The following is an 18,193-nucleotide window of genomic DNA, read 5'->3' as shown; positions in this document are numbered from 1 at the left end:
CTCAAACCCAACATCTCTTAAATAAAACTCATCATTCTCCTCCCCAAACCTGCTTTTCCACTTACCTAAGTCAGTGAATGGGAGTCACTTGATCCCAGCAAATCATCCTTCCCTCCCTCTCTTCCTCAAAGCCAAATAATTACCAACTTCTTTTATTTCTACCTCTTTACTGTCTCTAGAATGGGCTTCAGCCTATTGCCACTGTTGCTCTGCTCATACAGGCTTTATTTTCTCTTCCCTGGATTGCTGAAACAGCCCTTAGAGGAGTTGTCTTTCCCTTAGTCTTCACCTCCTCTTCTCTAAACTGTAAACTCAATGAGGTTAAGAACTGCCTGATTTATCACTGTATTCCAGTATTTGTCATAAGAGTAAGCGTATGACAGGCAATAAATATTTGTTGAATCAATGAATGAAAAAATGAGCTCTAGCAGATGAGAGAGATGGAGACCCGATTGCAGATAACAAGTGATGAGGAAATACGTATTAGATATTACAATCTCCTGGCTTCGGCACCCCACAACAAAAAACATTTCACATGAAATTCTCTTCTCAAAAGACAGCCTTATCAACCTGAACGCGAGAACCAAAAGAAATGTAGTTACAAGATGAAAGATATATGCATCCACAGCTAACTTGAAAAATAATGTAATAAAATATATCTTGTGTTTAAAAAAAAAAAAAACAGGGAAGAGTCAGGTGAAGCAAGTATTTGTTCTTTAAACATCCTTCCAATTACCTGGCAGGTTTTGAAAATAGCCTGCTTACAGAGGCAAGCAAAATGTTAACCTGTTCTCTTAGGTATCCTACTAACTTCCTACCCAGAGCTGTCCCTATGCATCTCATGTTGGAATGCCACTATGAAAACAGGCAGAGGATTAAGAAGAAAATGTCAAAAAATAGTCACAGTTGCATATGGCAAGAAATGTCTATGGTATAAAGCTATATCCTCAAACTGTGAAAAATGTTCAATATTTAAGGTGAGATTTGACTATCTGAATCTAAATTTAACATCCAAGGAACCCTGAATTAGTCATTTGGCTGGAAAACCCATTTTAGGAGCCAAGAAGCTGCCTTACTTGGTCACGAAGCAAAGACACACACACAAGGTAGAAAATCAGTTTTGTTCTGCTACTTATCTGCTGAGACCTTAATATCAGGTTCTGCATTTCCCATGGACAGACAAAGGCAAAAACCACAGAATACTTATTTCCCTACCTCCATGTTCTAAAAGACAAGAAACTACTAACCTCTGAGCTTAGGTTTTCTATGAAAAATTAAAAGAAACTGATCATCAATTATGTCATATCAAAGCGGTCTTAGATTTACATTCCTGTGAGATATCACATACACATTTTCATAATAAGCTTGGCTGAACTAGTATTTTTCATTTCAAACAGGACATAGATGCCATTTAATCTTCAAGGTTATCTAATATCTACTTCTAAGGGATGAAAATTAGTTTCACCACTTAACAACAATCTTCACATAAGAAGAAGTTACTATTTAAGGAGTGCTGACTAATTCCCATCTGTGCTATGAAAAGAATAGGGAAAAAACTATTAGCAATATAGAATGGAACACCCTGAAAAGAACTGGGTCCTGGCTCTAGTAATTTCCTTTCTGTGTCATTTCCCTACTTGTCAAGTCAGCCTCTCATGATCAGTCTCTGAATTCTTAGATGACCTCGAATGAACTTCTAATGTGTGGCAAATTAGTGACTGAAACTAGAAAATAAACCCAGGCCTTCTTTCTCTGAATTAAAGTGTTAGTATCATTCTTTAAGCCTTTGCCAGGACAGTCTCCTCAACAAAAGGGGATGATAAAACTAACAGTCACGTGCAAGAGAATGAAACTGAACCACTCTCTCAACACCAACACACACAAAAATCAACTCAAAATGAACCACAGACTTGAACCTAGAACTGAAACCATGTAACTTACATGAAAACACAGGGATAATAGCCTCAACATTAGTCTCAGCAATGACTCTTTGGATTTCACACCAAAAGCAAAATAAACAAGTAGAACATAAAAGTAAAAGGTTTTGCCCAACAAAGGGAGCCATGAACAGAATGAAAAGCAACTTATGAGTGGGAGAAAATATTTGCAAACCATATATCTGATAAAGGGTTAATATCCAATATATAAAGAACACACAATTCAATAACACAAAACACAATCCGATTAATGGGCAGAGAAACTGAAGAAGACGTATTTCCAAAGAAGACATACAAATGGCCAAAAGGTACACAAAATGGTGCTCTACATCACTAACCACCAGGGAAATGCAAATCAAACCTACAAGGAGATCACCTCACACCTGACAGAAGGGCTATCATCAAAAAGACAAGAGACAGGATGGTGGGAGGAACGAGGTTCAGGGGGAGGGGGACATATGGATACAGTACAGTAGAAATTAACACTGTAAAGCAATTACACTCTAAAAATATAATTTTAAAAAGAGATGACAAGTGTGGGGGAAAATGTGGATTAAAGGGAACCCTTGTGCACTGTTGGGTGGAAAGGTAAACTGAGGCACCACTGTGAAAAATAATATGGAGGTTCCTCAAAAAATTAAAAGTAGAACTGCCATATAACCCAGCAATCCAACTTCTGCATATATATCCCAAAGAAATGAAAACAGACTATCAAAGAAATATCTGCACTCCCATGTTCATGCAGCATTATTCACAACAGACCAGATGCGGAAACAGCCTAAGTGCCTATCAATCAGTGAACAGATGAAATACAGTGGAATATTATTCAGCCATGAAAAAGAACATCCCGTCATTTGTGACAATACGAAGTGGACCTTGAGGGTATTGCTGCTGCTGCTGCTAAGTCGCTTCAGTCGTGTCCGACTCTGTGCGACCCCAGTGTTAGGCTAAGTAAAATAAGTCAGACAGAGAAAGACAAACACTGTATGTGTTCACTCGTATGTGGAAACTATAAAAGCCAAAGTCAAAGGAATAGACCAAGGAGGTTAAAGGGGAGATAGTGGTCAAGGAGTATAAACTTTGAGTTATAAGATGAATAAGATCTGAGGAGCTAAGGTAAAGCATAGTGTTATAGTTAATACTGTATTATATACTTGAAAGTTGCTAAGGGAGTCGATCTTAAATGTTATCACCACCAAAAAAGAAATGGTAATTATGTGAGGTGATGCACATGTTAGCCAATGGTGGTGACCATTGTGAAATATTTAAGTGAGTTAAATCAGTATGTTGTACACCTTAAACCCACACAATGCTATCTGTCAATTACATCTCAACAAAGCTAGGAGAAGAAAAGCCCTTCATCCACTTGAAAAATAATATACTGTCGTAACAGAACATTGGAAAAATTATCCACAAATCCACTTAAATACAAGAGAAGTTATGATTTTAAGTGTCTATTCTTATCACTTAGTTGTATATTAGTCTTTAGTACAACAATGTACAAGGTTTCTAGGGGAACTGTCTAGGTACCTAAGTTATCAGTCTGCATCTCAAGTCAATTAAAACTCATTTACTCTGTGGCCGCTGATCACACTTCTTAAGGAGTCCGGCTGTTGCTGAGAGGGCTGCCACTGATCATTGCAGGGAGCATGGGTCAGAGAAGGGATGTGTGGCCATGAATACCATTCTTCTGAGGAAGGACAAAATCAGGCCCAGGAAACAAGCTAGGACCACCATCCTTATGAAAGCCAGAAAGCAAACTTCCATGGCAGATAAGAGGCAACTTCTCCTCTGAAATCCACCACCACCAACCAGCTTTGTGAACTGTCAAGTCATTGCAGCTCTCACATTTGCTTGGGCAAATCTGAGATTAATAATAATGCCCCTGCCTGTGATGAGGCCAACAGTGAGCCTCACTCAGGTGAGGCGCCAGATGGCAGGCTGCTCTGCAAAGCATAAATGTTACAAAACTGCAGAACTCCATGATGTCTCTGATGTTATAAAGAGCGTTCTCAAATTTTAGCATACGTACAATCGTCTAAAGTAGAGGCTCCTGTGGGCCCTGCACTGAGGGATTCCAATTTAATCACTTCTCCACCATGGGGAGAATTTGCATTTCTAAATCTCAAGTGACAGTGGTATTGCTGATCCTTAGACCCCACTGTGTGTACTGCTGAGAATTTTTTTTAATAGAAAAATTGCTTACTCTTATTTTAAAAGTATCTTTTTTGCATTTTTCTTACCTATTCATTCATTAAACTTCCTGGGCATTTGGTATGTGCCCAGCCCTAAGTCAGGCTTCAAACACAAAGTGAACCCTCGTCTTACAAACTTACACCTCAGTCTGATTAGAGAACATAATGAGAACATGGACCAGGAGCTGGAGGAGCCCAGAAAACACGAAATAAAGCCTAAGATACACACGAAGGTACTTTAATCATATGTGACCTCACTCCTAAACATCACCAAGGGAAGAATTTCATTTGACCCAAGTCTGTTTTTGTGTGTTTTTGCTACAAGAAAGAGTCAGCGCCAGTTTAAGTGTGGAGTATGTCTATATTATGACACCAACAAGCATGAAGAGAATGACAAGATCTAAGGCAGCTCCTACCATCCGCCAAATAGAGAAGTGGCCTTGATGCAGCATGAAAGCTGACACCTAAGTAGTATTAGCAATAATCTGAAATGTACATTTTATTCATTGTTTCCTTAAACTGGCCCAATCTCTAATTGAACTTCCTATAGTATGCAAAACAAGAGAAATCAAAAGCAAATGTTTTGCTTTTACCCTGACAAATGCAAAACAAAGATTTGAGAAATGTTCAACACTGAGTAAGACCTCTGGCCCATTCAGCCAAGCACCCTTTCCCCAAAGGACAACATAAAATCAGAAAGACAGCTGTCCAACTGCACGTTTACCAAAGAGCTATAAACATACCCATAACATGGGTAATGTTATTAATTCACCTGATATGTCAAGAAGATCTCATCAATGAACTTAAGTCTTACAAGAAAGCATGCAGATTTGGGACCAGTACTACCTTTCATGGTAATAAGCTGGATGTTTCAGTTAACAAACAGTGTAATAAGTCCCAGAGGTAAAGAAGCAGTTCCTTTCATTTGTCCTAAAAATATTTCAGTTAGGCTGCAGGTGATTACATTCCAGTTGAGGAATACTGGGATATTTTTCTGTATGTCTCTGGTCATCTTAGTCACACCTTTCAGTGTTCAATAGTTTGGGTGTATTTAGAGCATATTCTCACTGATAAGTGTAATCAGAAGTAGAGATTTAATCAAATGGAATCATAATCAATGAAGTTAAATGTACTCGCTTCCCGCTTGCTTGCATTTGAATTAACCACTCATCCAAATTACATCGAAGCCCGCCCTGATGTCAAGCATGTCCAAGTGCTACATACAGCGCCTGGGAATGGCTACAAGAAGCCACCAGGACAAACGCTTGACCTTGCTTCAAAGCTGCTCTTAAACGATTTTCCTGTAAAATAAGATGGCCAATTTCACCAAATCCTATATTTCAGATATTTAGAAGAGTAACTAATAGAGAAAGAAGAGATGAAAGGAAATGCTCTTATTTGAAAAATACATGCCTGACTCTAGCCACAGATATAAAGAAATCGTGAGAAATATTTCGTTTCTCTTTCCATGAGCACTGTACTTGTACCATAAAACTAACCTTGGGACTGGAGCCTTTAGATATCTCAGAGATAAAACCACTTTGTAAGACTGGCCTATTAAAACAGTATGCCTTCAAGTTCTGGACTCTGAATTTTTAAAATATTTGGAAGTACATTTTTCCAACTTTTAGAACAATAATTCAGTGTATCTCCACAAATCTATATCCTGTGTAGACTGAGAAATCAAGAGGGAAAAAAAGTTTTAGGAAATGAGGCAAATACCAACTATGAAGAAAAACATGACTATAAAGCAGATAAGTATATGTTACAATTATTTAGCCAGCATCATCTCACACGGACAATCCATTACATGACAGATACTTAGGAGGCAGAAATGAAAAGGGTATACAGTTGATTACAATACAATGTAATACATGCTAAAGATGTTTAAAAGTAGCATGGGCCACTCCTTCAGATACCAAATCTCTCAAAATCATAAATACTAAGATTGTACTAGAAAAAAGTTTGGAAAATTTTATTTATAATCTATGAGTGAAGAAGAACTAAGTTCTGACACAAAATCCAGACCCTTTAAAAATAAAATATTAATAAATACAACCTCATAAAAATAAAAACAATGTATACATGATCAGACATCATAAAGTCAAAAGAGAATGCAGCTGGTGGGAAATTACAATATAAATTTCAAAGAACTAATTTTCTTGATATATAAAGAGTTCCTTCAAATCAATAAGACAAACATAATGGAAAAATGGGTGTTCACTGAAAAGGAAATAAAACACTATTTGACCACTGTATTACTGAAAATTTCAACATTTAAATAAGTCTACTTTTAGGAAAGGATAATGAACCATCCTGCACCTATCACCCTGATTCAACAATTATCATTTAACACTAATCTTATTTTAGCTATCACTACAATCACCTTCAATCCAGATTATTTTGAAGTAATATATCCAGATATAACACAAATATCATAACAAAAAAATTTATTACACAAATAGGAAGTTTAATCTCAAATTTTCTCTAAAAAATACAAATCGAAACCATCTTGAAAATACAATTTTTCGCTGATCAGATTGACAAAGATAAAAATGTTTATAGTACAATCTGTTTACTAGGGAATACAGGACCTCTCAAACATTATTGATGACCTGAAAACTTGGTATTATCGCCACGAAAAGTACACTTGGCAATAATGATCAAAATCTAATCAACCATAAAACTCTCATCAGCCAGCAGAAAAAACTGAAAACGGTACATCAAGAATTGGATGCTCTCCTTCTCACATCTTATACGTCAATGTCAAGGTAACTGCACAGCTAGAATAACTAGTAGTAACTAGAAGCAGGTGCTATCAAACGAATGGAGATGGCATAAAAAGGTAAAAGCCGCCTTACTTATTTAAAACATTCATACCATACACCCTAACGCCCACCTACCCAGACCAGATTGCATCCCCATGGTTATATGCTCTTAGGGCACATTTGCTCTTCCTCCATGGTACTTAAACACAATTTGTAATAATACAGTTATCTAAGAATTCTCTAATGCTCTTCTTCCCCTTTAGACTTTTAAACTCCATAAGGATGGGGATCATTCATGTTTGTTTGATATTTTAAGACAGTTCCTGGTCCATAACAGATATTCAATATAAGTAGAATTCATTCTTTCATTCAAAAAATATTTATTATGGGTCTGGTGGACACTATGCCTACATTCTAGAGATACGGTGGTGAACAAGGCAAAAGCATTCTGCTTTCAAAGCTTCCATTCCAGGAATAGTCAAGAAAATCACACATACACACACACATCACAAAAAGCAACTTAATGAACATGATCCAGTTGGTCTGCAAACAGGTATTTTTCCACACTAATACTTCCAATCAGAATTTCCATTTGTAATGATCTCTTTCTTTCTTTTTTATTTTTATTTATTTATTTTGCTGTGCTAGGTCTTAGCTGTGGCATGTGGGATCTAGTTCCTGGCCAGGGATCAAACCCAGGCCTCCTGCTTTGGGACCACAGAGTCTTAGCCACTGGACCCCCACAGAAGTACTGTAATGCTTTATTTTGATTTAAATAACCTGTGTAACACTGTAAATTAATTCTTAAATAATAAATTTATTTTTCACATTAACTTAACAGCTGCAAAACTGGGAGAGGGGGACCCATAACTTCACTATCCAAACACAAATATTTTAGCATTAAAGCATATTTCGCTCCCATTTTTCCATGAATCTTTCCTCAATACCACAGTGAGCACAGAATATGCAGTGTTCTCTTTTTATATCGGACACTTAATCTTCCCTCATTCATAACAGAGATGAAGGTACAGGGCAGAATGATCTTCCAAAAGGGGGAAAAGGTCTCCCTGGCAGTCATGGCATCCACCTGCCAGACCAGCAGTTTTACCAAGGTGGAATGATCCTTCAGCACCTCCCCATTCTGCTTTCATTTTTAAATAGGATCATTTTCAAATGAGTTGAGTGGTTGTTTCACACAGGCCAATCCTTCTCTTTTCCCAGTTCTTCTCTCTTCCATATTCTTGACAAGCTACAACAGCTGTGAGAAGATTTTGTTTCTTCCCTGTATTCCTCATGCTTTTCTTGCTGTTGTTTAGCTGCTAAGTTGTGTCCAAGTCTTTGTGACCCCATAGACTGTAGCCCACCAGGCTCCTCTGTCCATGGGATTTCCCACGCAAGTATACTGGAGTGGGCTGTCATTACTTTCTCCAGGGAACCTTTCTGACCCAGGGGTAAAACCTGTGTCTTCTGCATTGGCAGGCAGGTTCTTTACCACTGCACCACCAGGAACTTATTTGCTAAATAATAAAGAACCTCCTCCAGCTTTTTTGAAACAAAAATGACAGGAAATGTTCATGAGCTAGATTTTGGAAAAGAACCAATAACTAGGCAGTGGGACTTGAAGAAATTGATTCTGAGCTGCACAGGCTGCAGGCCACACCAACCATCTGAGACTGAAGACACCACCTGGCTTTCTGAGGAAATTATGGGTAGCAGGTAGTTCTGGGAGATTTTAAAGCACATGTTCTCCTAATGTCTATCAAGTTGGTGACAACAGTAGTTGAATATTTTCCTTTCATAGTAAACAGAGGTTTTAAGACACTACAAAATGGATCAAAAGACAAAATATTTCTCCTATAAATAGACAATCGGAGAAGGCAATGGCACCCCACTCCAGTACTCTCGCGTGGAAAATCCCATGGACGGAGGAGCCTGGTGGGCTGCAGTCCGTGGGGTCGCGAAGAGTCGGACACGACTGAGCAACTTCACTTTCACTTTTCACTTTCATGCATTGGAGAAGGAAATGGCAACCGACTCCAGTATTCTTGCCTGGAGAATCCCAGGGATGGGGGAGCCTGGTGGGCTGCCATCTATAGGGTCACACAGAGTCGGACACAACTGAAGCGACTTAGCAGCATAAATAGACAATAGATAGATTGGGGGTCAAGAATAAAATAAAATAAAAAGTGAGGGACCTGGTGATTTTTGAAAATCAGCTGTGAAAGTATTATGGCTCTGCAGGAAGTGAAAGCAAAAGAAAATTCACTAGTCTGGTTGCCACTACTTTTCTAGAGAAATAGCACACAACATTAATTCGCTTTACATAAAGACAAATGAAAACAGGCCTGCAGTGCATCACAACCAGAATATATTTAAGATGATGATGCTGAACAATGAAACTTCTAGGGAAAGTTATATTCTGGCACCTAGCCTCAGAGTAGCATTTATATGCTAATGACCGGAACAAGTTATCTCAGCGGGAGTGGGAACTAATGGAGAGAAGAATTTTGTGGAAGAAGGATTCATGGTTCTTTTGTCTCTGCTCCATCTTCCTTTACGGAAAACAGACTCTTGTCCCTTTAGCATAAGATTCCTTGACGGGTAAAAGAGAATAGTAATACTGCAAACTGTTGAGACTTTGCTTCTCTCTAAAATAGTATCACTGACACCTCCCAGTACAGTTTAACACAAAGTACCATGCAAGCTTCAAGAACCTTCTGCCAACATCCTTTCTAAAATTCTAGACCTCTAGAAACAACAGTGCCATCACTTTGGAATGAAGTTTCCCAGGTAATTAATTCTTGGAGTTTTATAGCCTTAGTTGGCACATAGCCACTACAGACTTGCTCTAAATTATCAGTTATTTGGAACACCAACCCAAGAATTTAGTCTTTGACTTTCAAAAAGAATGGTTGAATCAAAATATTTGCTTTCTCTGTGTTACTGTATAATAAAGAGTTTTGGCCCCAAATTTCAGGTTTGTAGACTTTGTAAAATGGAAATCATGTTATAGGCATGAAACCAAGACAAACAGCTTGTTCGCAAGCCAGTGTCCAATATATCCTGCCTACAAAAGCCTCTAAAATACTGACAAAACACGAAACTTAAAGGGAAAAAACCCTCCTGCTGACTCATTCTTCACAGAGAAACATTTATTATTTCCTGGGGCAGTATGCTAAATTTCCACTTCTATTGCTGTAATTTCCACTTGTGAATTTTGGAAGGGGTTGAGGGAAGGGAAGCAGAAGAGATCAAAATCCTAGGAAAGATGCATTGCTTTTAAGGGGACTGTAATGAGAACTGCAGAAAAGTTATTGATCCATGCCCTTTTCCTTTTGTTTCCAGTATATATTATAGTTGTGCTGTTTCCCCATGAAAGTTCAGTGTTTTCATCCAGGGACTTGCAGCAACTGGGTAAATAGCAAATCAGAATTCTGGAATGTTCATTAGTAAAGAGGCAAAAGGCCTTCAGGAAAATCCAGGATCCAGGCAAAGAAAAAAGACAAGCACAGTTCAATCTGGAACCATTCCCAGCTTCTCTGGACCACAGTATGAGAGATCAATGAACATGAAAGTTGAGAAAGGAACCAAGAACAAATAAACTTATGTATTCATACACAATGTACGCATGGAATGGTGCTGACTGGCACTATTCTAACAAACTCTAACCATATAACCTCATCTAACGAGAGCTAGCCTGTAAGACAGGTATTACTGGATTGGCCAAAAAGTTCATTTGGATTTTCCCATAACATCTTATGAAAAAACGAAAGAAATTTTTGGCTGACCCAGCATTTACAGAACAGAAATTCAAAGTCAAGTCTTCTCAACTCCAAAATCCATGCTTTTCCAAACATGTGCTTTGACATACTCCATGGCAGAAGAGGGGTAGAAAATGCTTTCTTTACCAACTGCACTATAGAATGAAGCTTACCAGAGAATTAATTTTTGAAATTCCAAATCGGGAAAGGAGTACGTCAAGGCTGTATATTATCACCCTGCTTATTTAACTTATATGCAGAGTACCTCATGAGAAATGCTGGGCTGGATGAAGCACAAGCTGGAATCAAGATTGCTGGGAGAAATATCAATAACCTCAGATATGCAGATGACACCACACTTTTCACAGAAAGTGAAGAACTAAAGAGCCTCTTGATGAAAGTGAAAGAGCAGAATGAAGAAGTTAGCTTAAAACTCAACATTCAGAAAACTAAAATCATGGCATCTGGTCCCATCACTTCATGGCAAATAGATGGAGAAACAATGGATATGGTGACAGACTTTCATTTTCTTGGGCTCCAAAATCACTGTAGATGGTGACTGCAGCCATGAAATTAAAAGACACTTGCTCCTTGAAAGAAAAGTTATGACCAAGACAGCATATTAAAAAGCAGAGACATTACTTTGCCAACAAAGATCCATCTAGTCAAAGCTATGGTCTTTCCAGTAGTCATGTATGGATGTGAGAATTGGACTATAAAGAAAGCTGAGCACCAAAGAATTGATGCTTTTGAACCGTGGTGTTGAAGATTCTCAAAGAGTCCCTTGGACTGCAAGGAGATCCAACCAGTCCATCCTAAAGGAACTCAGTCCTGAATATTTATTGGAAGGACTGACACTGAAGCTGAAACTCCAATATTATGGGCACCTGATGCGAAGAACTGACTCATTTGAAAAGACCCTGATGCTGGGAAAGACTGAGGGCAGGAGGAGAAGGGGATGACAGAGGATGAGGTGGCTGGATGGCATCACTGACTCAATGAACGTGAGTTTAAGCAAGCTCTGGGAGTTGGTGAAGGACAAGAAAGCATAGCGTGCTGCAGTCCATGGGGTCACAAAGAATTGGACATGACTGAGCAACTGAACTGAAATGAATGTGTAATTAAAATCAGTGTTATTTAGAAAATCCAAAGAATATAAAAAACGTAAGTAGAAGACATCAATTTCTTCAAAAATGTAAAGTACATCTGAGGGACTCCATACTAAGTAAGCTATTATTTCTCTTTAAATTTGCTTATCTTCTTTCTAAATAAGTTTTTAAATTCCTAAGTATAAAGAGTAGAACTCCTTCACAACAGGCTAGCCTGATTATGATACTGCCTAGAACACACTGTCCAGCACCTCCCAGGAACTCATATTATTTGAGCAATGTTCTACTCTACAGAAGAAATGTTCTACTTTGCCCTCTGTTCTCAGATAAAATCGTGGTTTCCATTGGCCTTTCCCCTTCTGATGGCAAATTCTTGCCTTGCCCATATCTGGTGCACATAGAAGGCTGAGGAATAGAATAGAGAAGCAGGAAGAAGGGACAGAGACCCATGTAGAGTGAATCTTGAATCTTCTAGAAAAGCCTCAATTTGAAATATCTTCTCCCATCATCAGATAACATCAGAGTATTAAGCTTTAAGCCCAGTGTATGACAGTCAAGAGAGTCAGAATCAGAGGATGATTTGGTTTTCCCTCATGAAAGAAGAATTATGAAATCCAAACCTTATTAGTTGTTTTAAGTCCATAAAGGAATTCCTGGGACTGATGCCTACTGGCAAGTATAATATCACCACACATTGAAGGAGAAAGCATGGGACAGAGGAAAGACCAAGGACTTGCACTCAACTCCAAGACTAGCCATTTGTTCTGTGACCTTGAGCTAATTACTTTATCTCTGAACCCCAGTTTCCTTAACTGTAAAATGTGGATACTAAGTAAGTAGCTCAGAAAGTTGTAATGAGAATTAAATAAGGTAATATACATAAATTGCCTTGAATACAGTTTAGTGCTTAAGAAATATTCAATAACTGCTACTTTGTTACCTTTGAGTATGGACAACTTCTCAACTACATCCAAAACCAGCTGAGCTACACTCATTCAAGCTGTTTTCACCAATCTGAGTTTGTATGGTCCACAGCATCCAAAGTTCAAGAAATAACATCAACTTGGTATATATATACAACGGAGTATTACTCATCCTTAAGAATGAAATAATGCTATTTGCAGCAACATGGACAGACCTAGAGAGTGTCATATTGAGTGAAGTCAGTCAGATGGAGAAATATCTTTTGACATCCCTTATATGTGGAATCTAAAAAGAAATGATACAAATGAATTTACTTATAAAACAGAAACAGACTCACAGACTTTGAGAACAAGCGTACGGTTGCCAGAGGGGGAAGGATGGGGAAAGGGACAGTTAGGGTATGTGGGATGGAGACATGCACACACTGCTGTATTTAAAATGGATAACCAACAAGGACCCACTGCATCACACAGGGAACTCTGCTCAATGTTATGTGGCAGCCTAGATGGAAGGGGGCTTGTGGGAGAGTGGATACATGTATTAATACAAGTATGGCTGAGTTCCTTTGTTGTTTACCTGAAATGATTACAATATTATTTGTTAATTAGGTATACTCTCCAATACAAAATAAAGTTTAAAAAAAAAAAAAATAACATCAGTAAAGAGTAGAACATGACTTAGTGACTAAACAACAAAGATACATATAATACTTACCACTCCCTACCCTTCAAAAGGTATAGTGAGTACAGTTAGCAAAAACCTACCTTGGCTGGTTCTCAGCCGTGAGGTTCTCTCCCCTCTGATAGTCACTGTCAGCCACCTGAGTTGTAGACCTCTTCACGATTTGCTTAAGTTCCTGCTCCAAGCGTTCTGTGATTGCCTTCACTGTCTCTGGGATCTTCTTCAGTTTGGCCAGCCCCTTGATGAGGATGCCCATAAAAAGGGTGCTGTTCTCCTCTGGATCCAACTCCAAATCTTCCTTGATGTCCTGGAGGCTTATTTCCTTCACTGTTTAAAAAAAAAAAAAAAAAAAAAGAAAGAAAAGAAAAATCAATCAGGAGCCACAGACTGCATCAGATCAGATCAGATCAGATCAGTTGCTCAGTCACGTCCGACTCTTTGCGACCCCATGAAGCGCAGCACGTCAGGCCTCCCTGTCCAGCACTAACTCCCGGAGTACACTCAGACTCATGTCCATCGAGTCAGTGATGCCATCCAGCCATCTCATCCTCTGTCGTCCCCTTCTCCTCTTGTCCCCAATCCCTCGCAGCATCAGAGTCTTTTCCAATGAGTCAACTCTTCGCATGATGTGGCCAAAGTACTGGAGTTTCAGCTTTAGCATCATTCCTTCCAAAGAAATCCCAGGGCTGATCTTCTTCAGAATGGACTGATTGGATCTCCGTGCAGTCCAAGGGACTCTCAAGAGTCTTCTCCAACACCACAGTTCAAAAGCATCAATTCTTCGGCGCTCAGCCTTCTTCACAGTCCAACTCTCACATCCATACATGACCACTGGAAAAACCATAGCCTTGACTAGATGAACCTTTGTTGGCAAAGTAAGGTCTCTGCTTTTGAATATGCTATCTAGGTTGGTCATAACTTTCCTTCCAAGGAGTAAGCATCATTTAATTTCATGGCTACAGTCACCATCTGCAATGATTTTGGAGCCCAGAAAAATAAAGTCTGACACTGTTTCCACTGTTTCCCCATCTATTTCCCATGAAGTGATGGGACCAGATGCCATGATCTTCGTTTTCTGAATGTTGAGCTTTAAGCCAACTTTTTCACTCTCCACTTTCACCTTCATTAAGAGGCTTTTTAGTTCCTCTTCACTTTCTGCCATAAGGGTGGTGTCATCTGCATATCTCAGGTGATTGATATTTCTCCCAGCAATCTTGATTCTAGCTTGTGTTTCTTCCAGTCCTGCGTTTCTCATGATGTACTCTGCATATAAGTTAAATAAACAGGGTGACAATATACAGCCTTGACATACTCCCTTTTCTATTTGGAACCAGTCTGTTGTTCCATGTCCAGTTCTAACTGTTGCTTCCTGACCTGCATACAAATTTCTCAAGAGGCAAATCAGGTGGTCTGGTATTCCCATCTCTTTCAGAATTTTCCAGTTTATTGTGATCCACACAGTCAAAGGCTTTGGCATAGTCAATAAAGCAGAAATAGATGTTTTTCTGGAACTCTCTTGCTTTTTCCATGATCCAGCAGATGTTGGCAATTTGATCTCTGGTTCCTCTGCCTTCACAGACTGCATAACCACATCCAAACCCAGTATGGGTCTAAAACAAGGGACCACTCCCTTAAAAGGAATCATAAACGTTTTTCAATTTAATTAAAGTATACTTATACAGTAACTCTCTAAGAATCACACAAAAAAATTATGTTCCTCAAATTATACCCAACCCATCAGTTAATACAGGGTAGAAACATTAAAAGTAAGCAAATCTCCACAGAAAATTTTCTACACTTCTCCAATGAGTCAGTTGGTTCATGACATTTATCAACATTCACTGTATATAAAATGCCATTTTGATGCTGCAGAATTCCAAAGAGCCACACCATAGTCTTAAATTCATATTGATTAATTAGGAGTGATAAGTAGCTTGATAAAAAGACATAAATACATGTGGAAAAGAAAAGACATGTAAGTTAAAAGTATAACAGTAAGAGATGAAGAAAAAGAAAGGAAAAACAGTATGTACAAGTGAAACAACTGTGAAGAATAGAAGAATATTCCCTAAATACCAAAAAAAAACTTTCTATTTTTCTTTAAATACATGTAAATACATGTCTAACATAATATCATTATTTACTAAAGATAGGTCTTGCTAATCCACAGAAGTTTTCTGAGTAGTAGATCTTTAGACGACAGCTTTCATCTAAACCATAAGGTTTGGGAATGAAAGAAATAACTTCTAACACTGGCTTTTAAGCCCTGTGGGAGTGGAAAGAGGGCAGGACTGGGCTCTGAGACGCCTGTCATCTACTGAAAACCACAGGCCTTTCCCTCAAACTAACACACACACAACTAACGCTTCTCATATAATTTGAGGGGTTTCCACAACAACCAGAACAACTACAGGTCAAAAAGCTCTGGCCTAAAAATAATCTTATTTTACGAATGGTGGACTACAATGGACAAAAGCAGAGTGAGTAAAAGCCTAAGGATGGACCCCAATGAAGTTGCTCCCATCCTCCCCTCTCTCCTTCTCTCTTCTAAACACCTGAAAGGCCTTTAAAATGGGATCCTTCAAGACTTCCCTGGTGGCCCACTAGTTGAGAATCCACCCGCCAATGCAGGGGACACGGGCTCGATCCCTGGTCCAGGAAGCTCCCATATGCCGCAGGCAAACTAAGCCCGAGCGCCACAACTGCTGAAGCCCACACTTCAAAACCTTTACAGAGACTTTTGAATTTTTTAAAAATGTGGCTCCTGAAAGACTGTGTACATTCTTCTTTAGTAGATTCAAGCTCATCTATACTACAGACCCAATCAAAGTTCTTCGGCACGCCTGGAGTATTTTGAAATTTATTTAGGAAAGAATGAACATATCCCAGTATATGGAATAAGTCCTTTTAACCACCGGATAAAGTCTCTGAAACCTCTACTTCAGACAACATGTGCGCTACTCCCCCCAATTTGTTTTTTTTGCTCCCAACTCATAACACGCACTAATGTATAAACTTAATGACTTCACTTCACTTAATGACATCCATGATATAATTACTTACACAAATTTGTTCCTAAGTGAATAAGCCCTCTACAGATTATCCATAATGCTGTTGCCTTAACTTCAACTCACTAGACCAACCCACAACAAGAGAGAAGACGACAGAATGAGCAAATCCATATGGTTTCCTTCACAGCATAGAGGGCATCTGATGATACGGTAATTAATTGTAAATATTTTAATACTAGCAAACTGGGAGTAGAACCAAGAAGCTTTCAGCCTCTAAACTGACATGACAGTTCTGAAGCCAAGCGAAAAAAAAGTCATCAATATTTCCAGTCATGACATTCCAAGAACAGACATTTTAGTTACTGGCTTTGTTTTATAAAGAACTGGACACCTCAGGCCGCAGAATTACTCCATCCTGCAAAAGCAGCTTCAACAGTAGAAAAGGACTTAGTGGCCAGGGAGCCATCTAAATGCAGCAGGGCAGAGAGGGAAAATGAAGCAAAAGCTCTAAGCAGAGCTTTAGGAAGGAAAAAAAGTAATAGAAATTCAGCTGGGACAGAAGGATCTTCACGAAAGAGCACATGAGTCACAGACAAGACACATCAGAGGACCAGCTAATCGTCGCAACTTGCACACGTGCTGGGTGACGACGAATGCTGGATGATGAGGTATACGCAGTTGAAACCAACAAGCCCCTAGACTACATGCCATACAGATACTTATATGCACACTAATATGACAGATAGCCTATTAAAAATAACAAATAAAGTATGAATAATATAATGCCACAGCCCCAAATGGCACATTTGCTTACAAACTTATCTTTCTGTCTCCCAAAATCTTCTAGAGCATAAACACTGAACAGAGTCAATATTAATTAATTTATATTATATCTATTTCACTTGCATCAGCTGAAAATTAAAAGGAGATTCTAAAGAATAATATAATAAGCCATGAAGACTCATCTAATAATCACAAAAACCCAGTGAGGTCAGATAGAATTATTGGTGCTTTAAAGGAAAAAGCCTTGTACAAAAATAATTCAGCTGAAACTCAGCAAGTCTTCACACCATCATTAGAACAAAATATACATATTTCAATACTGATAAACCCTAAATCACTCTCTTGTATGTACCTCTACTGTTATAATATGTATTCAATGTTTTAGAACACTTTAAAATTAGAAATACTTTATACCTTTCCCAATTCTCTTATCTTTGATATTTTTATATTTACTTTTTTTTTTCTTTTTGCTGAGGACCTTATCAAGTGAGAATTTCTTGAACTTGGTTTAGAAGACTTTAACCTATAGGACTGTGTTAAATGTTAAAAGACTTTGATGTTCTTTAACCAATTATTTCTACTAAAATGTTACTGGTCCCAGTTGTTTCTTTTAGACACCCACATATTACTAAACAGGTAAACAGACAAGACAGGACAGGCAGATAAGCATGTATATCTACACCTCAGTGGATATGTGGGATCGTGGAAGGCGGGTTTAACTAGGACACTATGGTAGTCACGAAAGAATTAATTAGATGCTATCTAAGGTCTTTTCAAGCTCTATCATTCCCTGATTCCATTAAACCGTAGTTAACTCTAGGTATCTCTGGTTCCAAGGCCTACAGCTAATTATAAGAGCCTATTTAGTAACAGACAAGCAAGGTGAACAGTCTATTTATGCAGCTAAATATCTTATAAGAGAAAACTACTTTTCTGTTCATCAGTAAATACAGAAAGCAACCTAGACCAGTCCCTGGCCACTTTATTTTTCTCAGTTTGTTTGGTAACAAGATAGGTAACACAG

At 38.4% G+C, this 18,193-nt stretch overlaps 1 protein-coding gene across 2 annotated transcripts in view; it reads right to left on the bottom strand.

Annotated features, from left to right (window-relative positions):
• The window catches only part of EXOC4 (exocyst complex component 4), an 803,152-nt gene that overhangs the window by 703,086 nt on the left and 81,873 nt on the right, over window positions 1-18,193 (bottom strand). For both annotated transcript variants that reach the window (XM_070369027.1, XM_070369029.1), the window contains exon 6: window positions 13,459-13,702. In XM_070369027.1, the coding sequence (XP_070225128.1) occupies window positions 13,459-13,702 (244 nt within the window). The remainder of the gene's footprint in view (window positions 1-13,458; window positions 13,703-18,193) is intronic.

This window comes from Bos mutus, chromosome 4 (assembly GCF_027580195.1).
Source record: "Bos mutus isolate GX-2022 chromosome 4, NWIPB_WYAK_1.1, whole genome shotgun sequence".
NCBI lineage: Eukaryota > Metazoa > Chordata > Mammalia > Artiodactyla > Bovidae > Bos > Bos mutus.
Note: the sequence above shows the minus strand (reverse complement) of the source record. Positions and strands in the feature narration are given on the sequence as shown.